Source organism: Pelobates fuscus, chromosome 2, assembly GCF_036172605.1.
Source record: "Pelobates fuscus isolate aPelFus1 chromosome 2, aPelFus1.pri, whole genome shotgun sequence".
Lineage (NCBI taxonomy): Eukaryota > Metazoa > Chordata > Amphibia > Anura > Pelobatidae > Pelobates > Pelobates fuscus.
The window spans coordinates 170693634-170714112 of NC_086318.1; the positions used below are offsets into that span (position 1 = coordinate 170693634).

A 20479-nucleotide genomic window follows, 5' to 3' on the forward strand; every position below is an offset into this window, starting at 1 on the left:
GGGAAAACTCCTCTGGAATCCATGCTGATAAATTGATTTCTGATTTTCATAGACGCTACCCTTCTAAACCATGTTGAGATAGCACCCTGAGGTTGCTCATTAAGGTGGGGGTACTGTCAGGCCTTAAGCCTCCCGATGTCTCCTCATGCTTCCGGGTTTGACGGAGCTTAGCCACACCCCCATTGCCGCGGTCTGCTATTTAATGCGACTGCACCAGCTGATAGACGCTGGATTATTGAAACGCGTACCGCGCCAAACTCACCGGCTCACATACCTCGGTGAGACGACCACTCGCTACTAGACCGGACTAGAGGAATATTCAAGTCCCCAACATCTCTCGTCATCACAGACAACTACCAGCACTCTCGGCAACCATTCACTGAAGCAACCGCCTCTGAGGAGAGCTGGGGACACAATCCCTCTACTTCCAGAAGTTAAGTAATTTACAGTCTCTGAGTTAAGAGGTAACAATGTTAAAGCTTTATTTCAACTTACTAAAGTCTGCTATCAAGTTCTCCAGCAAGCCTGCTACAGCTTTCCTCAAATCAAGTATTATTCAAGTTCAGCTGTACCTGTCTTGCTACAGATAATCTTATTTCTTCATACTAAAGTCTGCTATCAAGTTGTACAGCAATCCTGCTACAGCTTTCCTCAAATCAAGTATTATTCAAGTTCAGCTGTACCTGTCTTGCTACAGATAATCTTATTTCTCCATACTAAAGTCTGCTATCAAGTTGTTCAGCAATCCTGCTACAGCTTTCCTCAAATCAAGTATTATTCAAGTTCAGCTGTACCTGTCTTGCTACAGTTAATCTTATTTCTTCATACTAAAGTCTGCTATCAAGTTGTTCAGCAATCCTGCTACAGCTTTCCTCAAATCAAGTATTATTCAAGTTCAGCTGTACCTGTCTTGCTACAGATAATCTTATTTCTTCATACTAAAGTCTGCTATCAAGTTGTTCAGCAATCCTGCTACAGCTTTCCTCAAATCAAGTATTATTCAAGTTCAGCTGTACCTGTCTTGCTACAGATAATCTTATTTCTTCATACTAAAGTCTGCTATCAAGTTGTTCAGCAATCCTGCTACAGCTTTCCTCAAATCAAGTATTATTCAAGTTCAGCTGTACCTGTCTTGCTACAGATAATCTTATTTCTTCATACTAAAGTCTTCTATCAAGTTGTTCAGCAAGCCTGCTACAGCATCCCTCAAAACAAGTATTATTTAAGTTATACAGCACCAGTCTTGCTGCTGATAATTCCAATGTATATGATCTCTTATAATTTGAACTGTTAACAAGAATAACGGATGCTAATGAATTCTGAACCTTGTCAATGCTAAATGAAACAAACCGTTTATTATTTAAAGAAACAGTAACTGTAATTCTGGAACTGAAGTCTCAGTTCCATCTAAGTGTCTTAATAAAAGATCAAAGTCCTAACAAATCTGCAGTTGTGTTCCACATCATTTACTGTGAACGTGACAGGCCCCCTCTAGCGGCGCTGTCACTTACCTAGGTCCAGCATTGAATGCTTTCCTATGGGGATTCTGGCGACACTGGACCAAAAGTCGTCTTAGAACCCGAAAGTCCCTCTAGTGGCTGTCTGTAGACAGCCACTAGAGGAGGACTTAACCCTGCTATGTAATTATTGCAGTTTATAAAAACTACAACTATTACTACTCTAGGGTTAAGGGTGATCATTTACCTGTCAGAGCACTCTGATTGGATGGCTTAAAAAAACCAATCAGAGCGCTCAGAGCCTAATTGCAGGGTGGGGCAAGGCTTTATAAGCCTTTCCCCGCCCTGCGGAGATCAGTCTGCGCCGTGCCTTCGCCGGGTGAAGATGGATTCATTTCTAGCGTTTTTTTTCATTTTTGTCTGATTATTTTTGCGCTCTGTTTTTTTTATTTTATTTTTTACAAGTTCGACGGGTATGATGGTTTTTATTTGGCCTTTTTGGGGCTAAAAAAATTAAGATTTTAGATAAAAGAAGACATCAAATGGTAAGGTTTCTTTTTTTTACAGATAGTTAGTTCTTTTATTCCCCCCTCACTATTTTTAGGGTGAGGGGGGTAGGTAGGAGATCATTTTTTATTTGGGGGGGGGGGTGACTAGGGGCTTGGGGACCCCTAGTCACCTTGGGGGGAATTTTCATTTAGGGCCCCCACCCGCCGCTTCGCGGTGAGGTCCGGGGGAAGGACAATAGGCCCCCCCGCTCATTTTCCTTTATGGCCCCCACCCACCGCTCAGGGGATGGGGCCGGGGGGAGGATAATAGGTCCCCCCCTTCATTGTCATTTATGGCCCCCACCCGCCACTCATGGGTGGGGGCTGGGGGGGAAGACAATAGGTCCCCCACTCATTGTTATTTATGGCCCCCACCCACCGCTCAAAGGTGGGGGCCGGGGGAATACTAGTTTTTGTTTTTTTTACAGAGAGCAGCCACAGGCTGTTCACTGTTTAATAGACATGCCCCTACTCGCGGTATAGCGAGTAGAGGCAGAATTTACTAATACTAAGTAATCTTTACTTAGTATTACTAAATGTGGCTGAAAGACCAATCTAGGTCTTTCAGCCTTTTGGTAGATAACTCCCTGAAACCGTGGGAATTAGGGAGTTATCTACTAAGCGGCTACAAGATGCAGCCACAGCACGAATCAGATCGGAGTTTTATTCATTCGAATGAAATTCCAATACAAACAAAGTCCCGAATTGCTTCCTAACACGAATGAACAAACTGTTTTCATTCTGTTAGGCCGCAATTTGGAAGTTTCGCCAGCGTTCTGTCTAAGTTCGGGAATACTGACAGGAAGCATCGCGGGAACAGGGAGGAAAGCTAAGAATTGTGGGAAAATTTCTCTGACCACCGGAAACGAAGCACACTGTGTTCCTCCGCTGGTCAGATTTGATCAGGTGTAGGAAACCTCCATAAGACAAATAGTCCATACTTTGTCTTATGTTTTAAAGAAAACTAGAGCAGAGCAGAAGGAATGAAGAACTGATCCTGAGAGAGTGAGAGCAGAGGAATTGATTAAAGAAAGCTAAGTTCAGCATGACAGTGTTGCTTTCTAACCATAACTAGTGTTTTATAAAAACACTGTTTGTGATTTCAAAGTTCTCTACTGATGCAACCACCAACAGTGTCATTCACTAAACTGAATTTCCTAAAATATCCCAGCCGTGACTATGGCCGATTTATCCCAGCCGTGACTATGGCCGAGTTGCATCATTTTTTCCAATAGGCTATTTCCCCCTATGTTTTTCACAGGACAGAAATACAGCTGTGCTACATGTAAACACAAGGAGCAGCAAACATGTCGCCACTCGATGATCATCAGTGTTGACTTTATTGTTTAGAACTCGGAATGGGAGGGATCGTTGATACCTAGCGTGAGCCTTCCATCTAGACCTCAAACTCCATAGCCGATAACAAACTGTTAGTGCTTAGATTGCTGATCGATGCGTTCGTCGTTTCTGTTCATTTGGTCTGGCGTACTATTCACACTTTCCCGCGTTCAAGCTGACGGCGCGAGAGTGGTATTAGAGGAGAAGGTAACCTGCACTCACTGTATTAGTGTTATTATGACAGATATCATTATAAACACTGCACTGATACCATGTACACTCTGGGTATACACTGACACTGATACCATGCGCACTCTGGGTATACACTGACACTGATACCATGCACACTCTGGGTATACACTGACACTATGTACACTCTGGGTATACACTGACACTATGTACACTCTGGGTATACACTGACACTATGTACACTCTGGGTATACACTGACACTATGTACACTCTGGGTATACACTGACACTATGTACACTCTGGGTATACACTGACACTATGTACACTCTGGGTATACACTGACACTATGTACACTCTGGGTATACACTGACACTATGTACACTCTGGGTATACACTGACACCATGCACACGCTATGTATACACTGACACTGATACTATGTATACACTGATACCATGTACACTCTGGGTATACACTGACACTGATACCATGCACACTCTGGGTATACACTGACACTGATACCATGCACACTCTGGGTATGCACTGACACTATGTACACTCTGGGTATACACTGACACTGATACCATGCACACTCTGGGTATACACTGACACTATGTACACTCTGGGTATACACTGACACTATGTACACTCTGGGTATACACTGACACTATGTACACTCTGGGTATACACTGACACTATGTACACTCTGGGTATACACTGACACTATGTACACTCTGGGTATACACTGACACTATGTACACTCTGGGTATACACTGACACTATGTACACTCTGGGTATACACTGACACTATGTACACTCTGGGTATACACTGACACTATGTACACTCTGGGTATACACTGACACTATGTACACTCTGGGTATACACTGACACTATGTACACTCTGGGTATACACTGACACTATGTACACTCTGGGTATACACTGACACTATGTACACGCTATGTATACACTGACACTGATACCATGTACACACTATGTATACACTGATACCATGTACACTCTGGGTATACACTGACACTATGTACACTCTGGGTATACACTGACACTATGTACACTCTGGGTATACACTGACACTATGTACACTCTGGGTATACACTGACACTATGTACACTCTGGGTATACACTGACACTATGTACACTCTGGGTATACACTGACACTATGTACACTCTGGGTATACACTGACACTATGTACACTCTGGGTATACACTGACACTATGTACACTCTGGGTATACACTGACACCATGCACACGCTATGTATACACTGACACTGATACCATGTACACACTATGTATACACTGATACCATGTACACTCTGGGTATACACTGACACTGATACCATGCACACTCTGGGTATACACTGACACTGATACCATGCACACTCTGGGTATACACTGACACTGATACCATGCACACTCTGGGTATACACTGACACTATGTACACTCTGGGTATACACTGACACTGATACCATGCACACTCTGGGTATACACTGACACTATGTACACTCTGGGTATACACTGACACTATGTACACTCTGGGTATACACTGACACTGATACCATGCACACGCTATGTATACACTGACACCATGTACACACTGACACTGATACCATGTACACACTATGTATACACTGATACCATGTATACGCTGACACTATGTACACTCTGGGTATACATTGACACCATGCACACGCTATGTATACAGTGACACCATGTACACACTGACACTCATACCATGTACACACTATGTATACACTGATACCATGTACACTCTGGGTATACACTGACACTGATACCATGTACACTCTGGGTATACACTGATACCATGTACACTCTGGGTATACACTGACACTGATACCATGTACACTCTGGGTATACACTGACACTGATACCATGTACACTCTGGGTATACACTGACACTGATACCATGTACACTCTGGGTATACACTGACACTGATACCATGCACACACTCTGGGTATACACTGACACTGATACCATGCACACACTCTGGGTATACACTGACACTGATACCATGCACACACTCTGGGTGTACACTGACACCATGCACACACTCTGGGTGTACACTGACACCATGCACACACTCTGGGTGTACACTGACACCATGCACACACTCTGGGTGTACACTGACACCATGCACACACTCTGGGTGTACACTGACACCATGCACACACTCTGGGTGTACACTGACACCATGCACACACTCTGGGTGTACACTGACACCATGCACACACTCTGGGTGTACACTGACACCATGCACACACTCTGGGTGTACTTACACTCTGCAGGTGTGTATGTGTGATGTCTTATACAGTGCTCCGGCTATATCTAGTTCTAACATTCTCATATGTTGTATTAGAAGGCATCAGTGTGGTCGTTTGCTGGGTATCTGTATAATTTTTTTTTCCAGGATTGTCTAAAAACTTATATTTTCTGTTGCTGTTATGAAATAAAGAATAGAAAGCAAAGCACAACTGAACATTTTTGATGCAGGGTTAAATAAATATTTATTTTTACTTTGTATTTTTGCACTGCATAAAGGTAATACATACAGGCTCAAAGAAACCCCAAAGGGGTTCGTAGTACAGTTGGGGTAATGGCTAGGGCATGCACATTTTTTATAATACAAACATGAGGTACATTGTCAGCGGTTAACTGCAATAAGCGGGATATGCAAGCTGACTGCAGGGTTGATCAAGATAATGGGAGTCATCCCATGTTAAACATTTAACAGGCTGTTCATACTGATCATAGGATTAAGGAAACTGATATTGCTACATACGTTAAACTAGCAAGCAGGTGAAACATCAGTTATTGAAAGAGAGAGTTCTCACTGTATGTACTCAGTAGAAAACTAGGGGTAGTAGTGTATCACATCAGTCCGCACAAGTTCAGCCGATGCCCAGTCTGGAGGTATTGGTTACATGACTGGGATGGACGTCGTTGAGCCTCACCAGCTGCTCCTCGGTACCCCGTGCTTCCACAACAGTCGCGCAGTCCGGATGAGGCGCTCCTCCTGCCCTGGGACCTTCCAGGAGCCAGTACCATTTTCTCACGGACTGGCCGCCGCCCTGGTGCCAAGTCCTTCCCCCATGTTGGGTTGCGCAGGGCTGCACTCTGTTGCTTTCTCGGGTGTCTTACTCTCCTCCACAGGTGTGTTGGGGGTCGCACCCTGTGTGGCTCTTTTCCCAGGTCGGAAACAGGATTATAGTATGCTGTATCTCGGTCTTGCACCTTTCAGTGAGATGAGCTTTGACCATGTAACTGGCCGGTGCTGGTGCGAGTGGCTGTCGCCTATTCTCCAGGAGTTCCTAGAATTGTCTGCAGATGTTGTCAAATCTTTTCTGGAAAGCTGCTGCCCATTCTATGGATGTCAGTCGCTCTGAGTGTGTAGCGGGGCCACCGGCCATCTTGGTCAGACCTCGCGTCTATCTTCTTTCAGATTTGCGCCCTGGAGTGATTTGGTGGTGAGTGCTCTCTATGTGGAGGTAGACCAGGATGACCCCCACCAGTCCAGAGGGGTAAATGGACGACGAGGGCCCATGTGCTGATACTCGGTCTGTTGGGGCAGCGGGAAAGTAGCCGTCTTTCCCGCGCCTGCCATGCTTGTAGGCCTCACACTCTTGTCGGGTGAATATGGCACCAAATGTCGCTTGGGTGGTGTCATCTCGTTCAGCTTGATGTCACCTCTCGTTTGGTGGTCTGTCTGCACAGATGTTTTTTTGCCGTTTGGGCAGTGAAAGTCTGCTTTGTTCACTGTATTGCTTCCACTCTGCTCTGCAGTCAGGCCCAGCGGCTAAATAAATATTTACTTCCCCTGGCAATAGTGTGGGTTTAACCCCTTAAGGACACAAGCCATTTTTGAATTTTTTGCTGTTTGTGTTCAATATGCATCTCTGTCATTTATTGCACCAACACATATTATATATCGTTTTTTAGAGGTCAAACAGGGCTTTAATTTGATGTCACATATACACAGATACATTTTCATTAATTATTTAAAAAAAAAAAAAAAAAAAAAAAAGAATTGAATTGTTTTTTTTCCCCACAGTTTTGGCAATAATAGCCTGTGCATAATAATGTCCAGCTTAGAAAAAGTAATTAAAAATAAATTCATTTATGTGTCTTGATTTATAGAGGACATCATATGTATAGGATTTCAGCTTATTATGAGAGCTACAGGTCACAAAATACAAGGACTAAATTAAAATTTCAATTTGCAACAATTTTAGAAGTTGGTATGTTTGTCTTCTAGATTTAGTAGCATAACAGAAAAAATAATTGCCACACAAAAGTATATATTTTTATAACGTAGACATCACAGGCTATTAACCAAAGGTTAGTTTGACACTTTTTACGTAGCCATTTCACCGCCACTCTCTGCTAAATATTGGAGTAAAATTGTGTTTTTTCTTTATTTTGGCATATACACATATAACAAGGTTTTTGTAATGTGTATTTCATAAAGCTGGTGTCTGCCATTCCTGCACAGATGGCAGACCCGCTCGCGCGCGCGCGCGCGCGCGCTGACAGACCCGCTCGCGCGCGCGCGCGCTGACAGACCCGCTCGCGCGCGCGCGCGCTGACAGACCCGCTCGCGCGCGCGCGCTGACAGACCCGCTCGCGCGCGCGCGCTGACAGACCCGCTCGCGCGCGCGCGCTGACAGACCCGCTCGCGCGCGCGCGCTGACAGACCCGCTCGCGCGCGCGCGCTGACAGACCCGCTCGCGCGCGCGCGCTGACAGACCCGCTCGCGCGCGCGCGCTGACAGACCCGCTCGCGCGCGCGCGCTGACAGACCCGCTCGCGCGCGCGCGCTGACAGACCCGCTCGCGCGCGCGCGCTGACAGACCCGCTCGCGCGCGCGCGCGCTGACAGACCCGCTCGCGCGCGCGCGCGCGCGCTGACAGACCCGCTCGCGCGCGCGCGCGCGCTGACAGACCCGCTCGCGCGCGCGCGCGCGCTGACAGACCCGCTCGCGCGCGCGCGCGCGCTGACAGACCCGCTCGCGCGCGCGCGCTGACAGACCCGCTCGCGCGCGCGCGCTGACAGACCCGCTCGCGCGCGCGCGCTGACAGACCCGCTCGCGCGCGCGCTGACAGACCCGCTCGCGCGCGCGCTGACAGACCCGCTCGCGCGCGCGCGCGCTGACAGACCCGCTCGCGCGCGCGCGCGCGCTGACAGACCCGCGCGCGCGCGCGCGCTGACAGACCCGCTCGCGCGCGCGCGCGCTGACAGACCCGCTCGCGCGCGCGCGCGCGCGCGCTGACAGACCCGCTCGCGCGCTCGCGCTGACAGACCCGCTCGCGCGCGCGCGCGCGCGCTGACAGACCCGCGCGCGCTGACAGACCCGCTCGCGCGCGCGCGCGCTCTGACAGACCCGCGCGCGCGCGCTGACAGACCCGCTCGCGCGCGCGCTGACAGACCCGCGCGCGCGCGCGCTGACAGACCCGCGCGCGCGCGCGCTGACAGACCCGCTCGCGCGCGCGCTGACAGACCCGCTCGCGCGCGCGCTGACAGACCCGCTCGCGCGCGCGCTGACAGACCCGCTCGCGCGCGCGCGCGCTGACAGACCCGCTCGCGCTGACAGACCCGCTCGCGCGCGCGCGCGCGCTGACAGACCCGCGCGCGCGCGCTGACAGACCCGCTCGCGCGCGCGCTCTGACAGACCCGCTCGCGCGCGCGCTGACAGACCCGCTCGCGCGCGCGCTGACAGACCCGCTCGCGCGCGCGCTGACAGACCCGCTCGCGCGCGCGCTGACAGACCCGCTCGCGCGCGCGCTGACAGACCCGCTCGCGCGCGCGCTGACAGACCCGCTCGCGCGCGCGCTGACAGACCCGCTCGCGCGCGCGCTGACAGACCCGCTCGCGCGCGCGCTGACAGACCCGCTCGCGCGCGCGCTGACAGACCCGCTCGCGCGCGCGCTGACAGACCCGCTCGCGCGCGCGCTGACAGACCCGCTCGCGCGCGCGCTGACAGACCCGCTCGCGCGCGCGCTGACAGACCCGCTCGCGCGCGCGCTGACAGACCCGCTCGCGCGCGCGCTGACAGACCCGCTCGCGCGCGCGCTGACAGACCCGCTCGCGCGCGCGCTGACAGACCCGCTCGCGCGCGCGCTGACAGACCCGCTCGCGCGCGCGCTGACAGACCCGCTCGCGCGCGCGCTGACAGACCCGCTCGCGCGCGCGCTGACAGACCCGCTCGCGCGCGCGCTGACAGACCCGCTCGCGCGCGCGCTGACAGACCCGCTCGCGCGCGCGCTGACAGACCCGCTCGCGCGCGCGCTGACAGACCCGCTCGCGCGCGCGCTGACAGACCCGCTCGCGCGCGCGCTGACAGACCCGCTCGCGCGCGCGCTGACAGACCCGCTCGCGCGCGCGCTGACAGACCCGCTCGCGCGCGCGCTGACAGACCCGCGCGCGCGCGCTGACAGACCCGCTCGCGCGCGCGCGCGCTGACAGACACACACACACGCGCACGCGCTGACAGACACACACACACGCGCACGCGCGCTGACAGACACACACACACGCGCACGCGCGCTGACAGACACACACACACGCGCACGCGCGCTGACAGACACACACACACGCGCACGCGCGCTGACAGACACACACACACGCGCACGCGCGCTGACAGACACACACACACGCGCACGCGCGCTGACAGACACACACACACGCGCACGCGCGCTGACTCACACTCTGACACGCACGCGCGCTGACTCACACTCTGACACGCACGCGCGCTGACTCACACTCTGACACGCACGCGCGCTGACTCACACTCTGACACGCACGCGCGCTGACTCACACTCTGACACGCACGCGCGCTGACTCACACTCTGACACGCACGCGCGCTGACTCACACTCTGACACGCACGCGCGCTGACTCACACTCTGACACGCACGCGCGCTGACTCACACTCTGACACGCACGCGCGCTGACACACACTCTGACACACTCTGACAGACACACTCTGACAGACACACTCTGACAGACACACACTCGCTGACAGACACACACTCGCTGACAGACACACACTCGCTGACAGACACACACTCGCTGACAGACACACACTCGCTGACTCACTCACTGACAGACGCGCACACACACACACTCGCTGACAGACGCGCACACACACACACACTCGCTGACAGACACACACACACTCACACACACATACTTTTCATTATTGCTCCTTACCTTTATGGAGCCGATGTAGGGCATCTCCCTGGAGTCCTTCCTGCTTCTCACTGCACCCTCGCGTGGTTTAGTGATGCCCGGTGCCGGAATATGACGTCATATTCCGGCGCCTGGCTTCACTTCAGTCGGGGCGCGCGAGGGAGCAGTGAGGAGCAGGAACACTGAGCTCCATCGCGGCCCTCCTCCCCAGCTGGATAAGTGTTAGCAGAGTAGGCACCTGCAATATGGGGAAAGCAGGTGCCTACTCTGCTATAACACTGAGCATGTACTCGCGGCTCGCCGGGCTGCATGCCATGCTTGGCCTAGTGTATACGTTATTGTGATGTTCTGTAACCCAGACCTTGTTAGTACCTCCGATTACCTGTTTATCTGTAACTGTCCATTATTGCACAATGTGTGAAATTTAAAAGTTCTTATCTCCTGCTCTGGTTGCCTACCAGAGCCTACAAAAGCCTCTTCTTGTGTGATTGAGGCTGAATTAACACAGCATGCAATAAGAACTTCAAAATTACCCACACATTGCAATAAGATCTAATTGAAAATGAAACCATTTTTTAAAGGTTACTGTAACGGAATACGGTATAACCGTCCACGACATCCGTTGGTATCCTCAGGAAATCCACAGTCAGAGTAGAAAGCAAGGCAATATCCCCAATACTCCCAATAACCGGACGAAACACAGTTTGGGAGTCAACTAACTCGGTTTATTCACAAGCAGCGTATTTATACAGTTCCCCATGCAAGGGGTTTCCACACAGATAATCCAGGGGATTTCTCCCAACATGCATTGTGACTTTCCCAACAGGCATTGCGGCACGAGAGGGATACTCCCACTAAAATGGACGATTAAGTGGATTATCCCCTCGTGTAGCAAAACCGACAATTGACTCTAAAATCCATAATTCACACAATATTCGGTACTTGGGAATAATCGAACGTTCGGTAGGTAGCTGGGGTCGGAGCGCACACTTTGTGAGAATACCGCTCTGATCCCAGCTGAATTGACCGAACGCCGCACATAATACATTTAAACATGAAAGTTGGTTTAACAGTACCGAATAAGTACGGGACATATAATGTACCGAACGCGGAACTCCCGAACGCTCTGGAAGCCCAGCGGGGCTCGGATCATCGAGTAGCCGTTTTCAAGTCCAGGCTCTCGACGACCGAACACCGCTGCAGAGACAAAGGATCCAAGATGGCCGACCGCCGCATGGTCGGTAGTGGATCGACGGCCACCTAGGAGAGCCCTTAATTACCGATTGCAACAACGTTGCAATCGGTTACTTGGTACCACACGACTTGGGGATGTGTGGTCGACCTGGGGAGCCCGTATTCGTACGGCGAACGGCCAGGATAGCCGTGTTTCGTCGTATGAATGCTGGTACGCTGGCAGCGTACGGCTGCCAGCGTGCAAACGGCCATAGCACAATACATACACATTTAACGGAACCCATCATACATTCAGCCTACGGACAACCCATACTGCATATAGCTCTGAAGTGGCTAGTTTTGCCACAATGCTCCCCCAGAACCAAGCCGGCATACACAGTCTGATCCCAACGGATCGGCTTGGGGATGTCCGGGAGAGTACTCACAGATCACTTCTCGAGTTCAGTCTGTCTGGATAACCCGTCAGCGTTACCGTTTTTTTTTCCGGGCCGATAGTGAATGGTAAAGTCAAAGGGCTGCAGCGCCAAACTCCAGCGCAGCAGCCTGGCATTGTCCCCAGATACACGGTTCAGCCACACTAACGGGTTGTGATCTGTGAGCAAGGAAAAAGGTTGTCCGTACAAATATGGCTGTAACTTTTTGAGGGCCCACACCACGGCCAGGCATTCTTTCTCGATGGCAGCGTAGCTCACTTCACGCGGCAGCAACTTGCGGCTTAGGTAGGCTACGGGGTGTTCTCCGCCATCGGCTCCCACTTGGCTCAGTACTGCCCCCAATCCAAACATTGAAGCGTCTGTGTGAACAAGAAATCTTTTAGTTGGATCAGGAGCAGTTAACACAGGAGCATTAGTTAGAGCCGTTTTGAGTTGCTGGAATGCCTGCTCACACTCTGGGGCCCAGACAACCTGTCGGGGAAGGTTCTTTTTAGTCAAGTCCGTCAGGGGTTTGGCCAGGGTGCTATAGTCTGGAACAAACTTCCGGTAGTAGCCGGCCGTCCCTAAAAACGCTAGTACCTGAGTCTTAGTCCTGGGGGTAGGCCACTTTGCTACGGCCTCAATCTTGGCTGGCTCGGGTCTCTGCTGCCCACACCCTACTCGGTGTCCCAGATACTGCACCTCAGCCATACCTATGTGGCACTTGCTAGGCTTTAACGTTAACCCAGCCTCCCCAATACGATCTAGGATCGCCCCTATATGGTGTAGGTGGTCCTCCCAGGTCTGGCTAAAGATAGCTATATCATCTAGATAGGCACAGGCATACTCTTGGAACCCGTCCAGTAGCCGATCTACCATCCGCTGAAAGGTAGCCGGAGCGTTTTTCATTCCGAAGGGCATGACCTTGAACTGGTACAGGCCAAACGGAGTGACAAACGCCGACTTGGGGATGGCGTCATCGGCTAGTGGAATTTGCCAGTATCCCTTACACAAATCAATGGTAGTGAGATACTGGCCCCGTGCCATCTTATCTAACAGCTCGTCTATCCGGGGCATCGGGTAGGCATCAGACACCGTTTTGTCATTTAGCCTCCGGTAGTCGACACAGAACCGGGTGGTGCCATCCTTTTTCGGTACTAGGACTACCGGCGATGCCCAGGGGCTATCGGAGGGTTCGATAACCCCTAGCTGTAACATCTCATCTAGCTCGGCTTTCATATGGGTACGGACGGATTCCGGAACCCTATATGGAGCCTGTCTCATAGGTAGCTGTCCCAGGGTGTCTACTCGGTGAGTGGCTAGCGGAGTGTAACCAGGTAAATTGGAGAAGGTAGCTCCTTTGGCTTCGATCAGCGCTTGTACCTGGGCACGCTCATGGGCGCTTAGCCGCTCCCCCAGCTGAACTCCCTGGGAGGGCTCTATCGGTGCCTCGGGTTCTAGTAGGTCAGGTAAGGGTAGGTTCTCCTGATCCTCTAAGGAGGAGGCACAGATGGCCGTCACATCCTCGATCCTCTCATGGTAGGGTTTGAGCAGGTTCACGTGGAGCATGCGTCTCTTCCCTACCCCTGAGCAGGGGCCGATCACATAGGTAGTGTCGCATCGCTGCTCCACTACCTGGTATGGGCCTTGCCAGATGGCCTGCAGCTTGTCTGTGCGGACAGGTTTTAAAATGAAAACCTTCTGTCCCACCTGAAAGCTGCGGTCTCGGGCTCCTCTATCGTACCAGCGTCGCTGTCGTTGCTGGGCCGCCTGGAGGTTGGTGTGTACCGCCTGAGTGAGCGCCTCCAGACGGTCCCTGAATTCCAGAACGTAGGATATGATAGGGGTTTCGTTGGTAGTACTCTCTCCCTCCCAATGTTCCCTAATTAAGTTCAAGGGTCCCCGCACCCTCCTCCCAAATAGCAATTCAAACGGGGAGAATCCTGTCGACTCCTGGGGAACCTCTCTATAAGCAAAGAGTAGGTGAGGCAGAAACCTCTCCCAGTCTTTGTGGGTCTCCCCGAACGTCCGAAGCATCTGCTTCAGTGTCCCGTTGAACCTCTCACATAACCCATTGGACTGGGGGTGGTAGGCGGAATTAACTATTGGCTTAATGCCACATACCTTCCACATATGTTGAGTAACTTCGGCCGTAAACTGGGTACCTCGGTCCGAGATTATCTCTTGGGGAAACCCTACCCGGGAAAACACTTTCATTAATGCCTCCGCTACGGTCTCAGCATGGATATTAGTGAGGGCCACAGCTTCGGGGTACCTGGTGGCGTAATCCACTACAGTTAGAATGTATCTTTTGCCAGAGGGACTGGGTTTTGGCAGGGGCCCTACGATATCCACCGCTACTCGGCTGAAGGGCTCTGCGATAATGGGTAGGGGACATAGCTTGGCCTTGTGGCGATCCCCTCGTTTACCCACTCGCTGGCAGACGTCGCAAGAGGTGCAATACTGGCGCACATCCTGAGAGATCCCGGGCCAGAAGAAGGCATGCGTTAAGCGGTACCGGGTACGGGTCATCCCTAGGTGTCCTGACAAGGGAATGTCATGAGCAATTCTAAGCAGCTCCTGTCTATACTTTTGCGGTACCACTAGCTGCTTGTTAGTCAGGGTGACAGACCCCCCCACGTCTTTGGTCGTGACACGGTATAACAACTCCTTCTCCCAGATGTACCGCTCCCCCTCTAGCCCGGCTTGGTCTGTTTGTGCCCGGTCCCTATATACTTGGAGGGTGGGATCGGTCTGGACTTCGGTCGCAAAGGTAGTCGGGGTATCCCAGGACATGGGGGTCGGTTGGGGAGCATGGCCTCTTACCTGAGCCTCAGAGTGTATCGGTGTAGCCGTGGTGCGAGCCTGTTGCCGGGTGGTTACGGGGTGTGCCTCCTGATAGGGAGTCTGGGGAATAAAAGCGGAAGTCATTTGGCCTAAGTCATTCCCCAGCACAACATCTGCAGGTAAATTTTGCATAAGCCCTACTTCCACAGTCCCCTCTCCCACACCCCAATCCAAGTGTACTTTGGCAGTCGGTAGCCGGTATACTGCTCCCCCGCCCACCCGTACTGCCACTGAACCGCCAGTGTGAGTTGCGCCCGGTACCAAATGTGGTGCAACCAAAGTTAAAGTGGCTCCCGAATCCCGGAGCCCTTGTACCTCCTTCCCCTCTAGGGTTACTAGCTGCCGATGATGTTGTCGGTTGTCGGTGGCTCGGACCGACATTACTTCGTGGAGCACCCCTAGCGGCTCCTCAATTTGAGCGCTCAGCAATTCTTGGGTGACGGGTGCTACCTGGTAATGGTGTGCAGCAGCCCTTGGTGCCAAATTTGTCGCACCTGATTCCAAGCTTGCCGGCTCCGGTTTTGGGTGCACTCCCGAGAAATGTGTCCCCACTGCTTGCAGGTGTGACACTGAATGTTAGCCCGGCCGTTGTATCGGGAGGGGGGTGGTGGAGTATTCAGTGCTGGCCTGTGCAGGGGTACGGTGGGGCCGGTAGGAGTAAAATTATGGGGTGGCCCGGTAATCCGAGGGAGGGCCTTATTCTGTGATCCGTGATGCCTCCGGGCATCAAAATGCTGATCCGCCAATCTAGCGGCTTCGGGTAGGGTGAGTGGTTTACGGTCTCTCACCCATTCTTGTGCGTCTGGGGACAAGCCATTAAAAAACTGCTCCAGTAGCATAAGCTGTCGCAACTCCTCCATATTAGTGGCGTTGCTGGCCTGTATCCATCCTTGCGATGCTTGATCCAGATGTGCGCCCACTCTGCGTGCGAATCTTTCTCCGGTTTGCGCAAGCCCCTGAACTTGCGCCGGTATGCTTCTGGGGTAATAGCATACCTCTCTAAGATCGCCCTCTTTACTTTAGGGTAATCTTTGCTGTCCTCTCGAGGTACAGCACGGTAGGCTTCAGCTGCCCTACCCGATAATTTGCCGGCCAGCAGCGGTACCCATACTGCGGGTTCCAAATCGTGCAAATCGCACAGCCGCTCAAAATCCTGTAAGTACCCATCGATTTCGTCCTTTTCTTCACAAAACGCTTTAAATGCGTGATGTGGGACTTTGGGCTTTATCTGTCCATAGGTGGAGGCAGTAACAGACTCTGCCCTAGGTGGGGTTGCTGGTGGGGTTGCTGGTGGGGTTGCCAGCAGATAATCCTGTACATCCGATATCATCACGGTCAACATTTCCAACGATACTGGTTGCGGCAGAAACTCCAACCTGGTTCGTAGCTCTTTTTGGAATGGGGTCTCTTCCTTGGCTGGTGGAGGTGTAGCGCTGCGGGCTCTGTCTCCCTCCATCAGTTCAGCGATCAGCACAGCCTTAGATTTGTTGCTGGCTATCTTGCCCCTGGCTTCCAGTAGCTCTTTTAAAGTCTGTCGTTTCAGTATGGTGTAGTCAATCTCCATACGAATTGCCCTTGCTTTCCTTGTTCGGTAGTTCCAGTTTACACGAACGCTGCTTTTCGGCTGTAAGGTTCGGATCCCGTCGCTTGCCACCAATTGTAACGGAATACGGTATAACCGTCCACGACATCCGTTGGTATCCTCAGGAAATCCACAGTCAGAGTAGAAAGCAAGGCAATATCCCCAATACTCCCAATAACCGGACGAAACACAGTTTGGGAGTCAACTAACTCGGTTTATTCACAAGCAGCGTATTTATACAGTTCCCCATGCAAGGGGTTTCCACACAGATAATCCAGGGGATTTCTCCCAACATGCATTGTGACTTTCCCAACAGGCATTGCGGCACGAGAGGGATACTCCCACTAAAATGGACGATTAAGTGGATTATCCCCTCGTGTAGCAAAACCGACAATTGACTCTAAAATCCATAATTCACACAATATTCGGTACTTGGGAATAATCGAACGTTCGGTAGGTAGCTGGGGTCGGAGCACACACTTTGTGAGAATACCGCTCTGATCCCAGCTGAATTGACCGAACGCCGCACATAATACATTTAAACATGAAAGTTGGTTTAACAGTACCGAATAAGTACGGGACATATAATGTACCGAACGCGGAACTCCCGAACGCTCTGGAAGCCCAGCGGGGCTCGGATCATCGAGTAGCCGTTTTCAAGTCCAGGCTCTCGACGACCGAACACCGCTGCAGAGACAAAGGATCCAAGATGGCCGACCGCCGCATGGTCGGTAGTGGATCGACGGCCACCTAGGAGAGCCCTTAATTACCGATTGCAACAACGTTGCAATCGGTTACTTGGTACCACACGACTTGGGGATGTGTGGTCGACCTGGGGAGCCCGTATTCGTACGGCGAACGGCCAGGATAGCCGTGTTTCGTCGTATGAATGCTGGTACGCTGGCAGCGTACGGCTGCCAGCGTGCAAACGGCCATAGCACAATACATACACATTTAACGGAACCCATCATACATTCAGCCTACGGACAACCCATACTGCATATAGCTCTGAAGTGGCTAGTTTTGCCACAGTTACTATGTAAGTCACAGCCAGGGCAGGTGTGGCTAGGGCTGCATAAACTGAAACAAAAGTGATGTTACTCCTAAATGGCAGAGAACCGATCAGTTAGAGGGCAGGGGCATGTACTATACACGAAAACTGCTTAATTAACTAAAGGTGTTTTGAGTATCCCGATAATAACTATTGAGGTTATATGTAGATTGTGAAATTTTAGTAAACTTGGTTTCAAATACATAGGTTTGGTTGTAGAAAATATAATTTTTTTTTTTTTTCAGCGTTCATAATGCAGTTCACCAGGTCTCGTCTTTTGCGGCTTAACAAGAAGAATGAACAGTTTCCTCTCACCTTACAGTTCTACCAAAATCCGCCAACTGAAAATATCACTCTCGTTGAGTTTGAAACTTTTGCTATTGAGAGACTGAAGCGTAAGTTTTTTTTTTTTTTTTTTTTCCCTTTTCTGTCAGAGAATTTTTTTTTTAAGTAAAACTTTTAAATTTTTTTTAGGAATACTATGCTAAAAGTTTTCCAACGCTCTAATTAGCCGTGAACGTGCAGGGTATGTCTGTGGTCCTTAAGGAACGTTTTTGTCAGACGTACCCTGCACGTCCGAGTTTACTTAAGGGGTTAAAGGGACACTCCACTGTCCAAATACAAAATAAATAAAAATTCAGTGTTTAGTAGATATACTCCCATTTTAATTACGCTTTTCTTCATTGGGGGTATATCTAAAACAGTTTGCAAAACCTGCAGTTCTCTTCTCTAAAGCCTTTGCAAACAATCCCCTTCTAACCACGCCCAGTCTTTCTGTGGTTGTCCAATCAAAGAATTACCAATTAAGCTCAATGAGAAGTCTCTGCAAGGCATAGCACCACTAAGCTAACCAAACCAGGAAGTAACATGATCTGTTGTCTGCTTGAAAGCCAAGGGGGTGCAACCAGGTTAATTCATAAGTGCCAATTTCTATTTAAATCTGCACTTTTTGTAAAATGAAAAAGAAAAGAGGGCACACTGTCCCTTTAACTTTCTAATGACATGCTGAGTTTATCCCATAAAACATTTGAGCTTTATGGACAGCAGGAGTTTAAATTGTCAATCCTATATTATCGGCACTAACTGCTAAAGTACATCTACCTCAAAGCTTTGCTGTACATTATTTTACTAATACATTTTCTAAGAAAATTTGCAAACAAATGTATATATTGGAAGAAAAAAACTATTATTATAGTTTATTATATAGGTCTTTCCCACCTCACTGTCAAATCTTAGGCAGAGACTCTATGCTGACGACTTGACCGACACTGGAGACCAGAAAAGACCTCCTACAGGTGGTCCTTCTGTTATCTCAATCATAGCAACCACATGTGCTGTGGTTGCTATGGCAAATCGATAGCCAACGCTGCCAGACTAGTCACCACACATAGATGGAAAGACTCTTGATCTTATTTTGACTTATCTCTGCACTATCTTTAAATTCTCCAACACATCTTTTTCTTTTTCTGACTATTATCTGTCGACCTGTGATGTAAATTTACCTTATATACTCAACTTAAGGCCACACAATTTACATCAACCTGAATCTCTACCTCTTTTAGTTTTAGCAATTCTCCTTTAACCCATCTCAAATCTCTCCTGACCTAGCTCAGCAAAGTTTCTACAACATTGCTCTTTCTTTAGGAGTAGAAAGCATTGTTTCCTCTGTAATTACACATTAAAGATATATCGCGTATATAAGTAAAAAGATGGTCAAGACTATGTTAAAGGAACACTCCCAACACTCCCAACATTTTGATATTACTATTCCTTTAGCTCTTTTACCAAGCTCACAGATTACAAATGAAAGGAGACATGCTACTAAAACGTAGCCAACACTTAAAGGGACACTAAAGGGACCCATAGCTCTTCATATCATTTACGTGATCTGGGTGCAGTGCTCTTGTCCTCTGAATCCTGCGATTGTAATTATTGAGAAACTGCAATAATTACCTTGCAGGGTTAACACCACCTCTAGTGGCTACCTAACAGACAGTCACTAGAGGAGTTTCCAGGACCGTAGCAAACTTTTGGTCTGCTAAATGACGCTGGAAGTCCTCACTCTTTGCATGAGTACCTCTAGCTTCAGCTAAAACTCCATAGGAAAGCATTGATTCAGTACTTTCCTATGGGGAAATTCTAATGCGATCGCAGCGCTTCCCATGCATGCGCATTAGGTTCCCCCTGTTGCCTGATGTTGGCAGAAGAGGGGCAGAGGTGGAGCCTGACACAGCGCCAAGGGACATCGGTGCTGGAATCAGGTAAGTGACAAAAGGGGGTTTTAACCCTTTCAGTACTGAGAGGTGGAGGGGGTTGGCAGAGGATGCTATAGTGCTACCAATACAACTTTGTATTCATAGCACTATAGTTTCCCTTAATTCTCTTAATTTTTTTACAATATGATCATGTTGTTTTTTTTCTCACTCTCTTATATCTAGTTCTCAAGTCAATTGAGAATTTTGGTGTGAGTTATATGAAGACGTCGATGGACTACGCGAGTAAGTTAGAGGCTGAGCTAAGAAAACTCAAGTTTCCATATAGGGTAAGTACAACTGTTTAATAGACACATTGTGTAAATACATTAATTTCCTTCCTGACAGCATTATTGATTGCTTCTGAACATCAAATGTTTTAATG

At 50.1% G+C, this 20479-nt stretch overlaps 1 protein-coding gene across 1 annotated transcript in view; it reads left to right on the forward strand.

The window, feature by feature from the left end:
* Positions 1 to 3300: 3300 nt before the first annotated feature.
* Positions 3301 to 20479, forward strand: part of PRIM2 (DNA primase subunit 2) — a 196326-nt gene continuing 179147 nt past the window's right edge. The window contains exons 1-3 of the mRNA XM_063441129.1: positions 3301 to 3550; positions 18088 to 18237; positions 20281 to 20384. Coding sequence (XP_063297199.1) covers positions 18096 to 18237; positions 20281 to 20384 — 246 coding nt within the window. The 5' untranslated portion in view covers positions 3301 to 3550; positions 18088 to 18095. The remainder of the gene's footprint in view (positions 3551 to 18087; positions 18238 to 20280; positions 20385 to 20479) is intronic.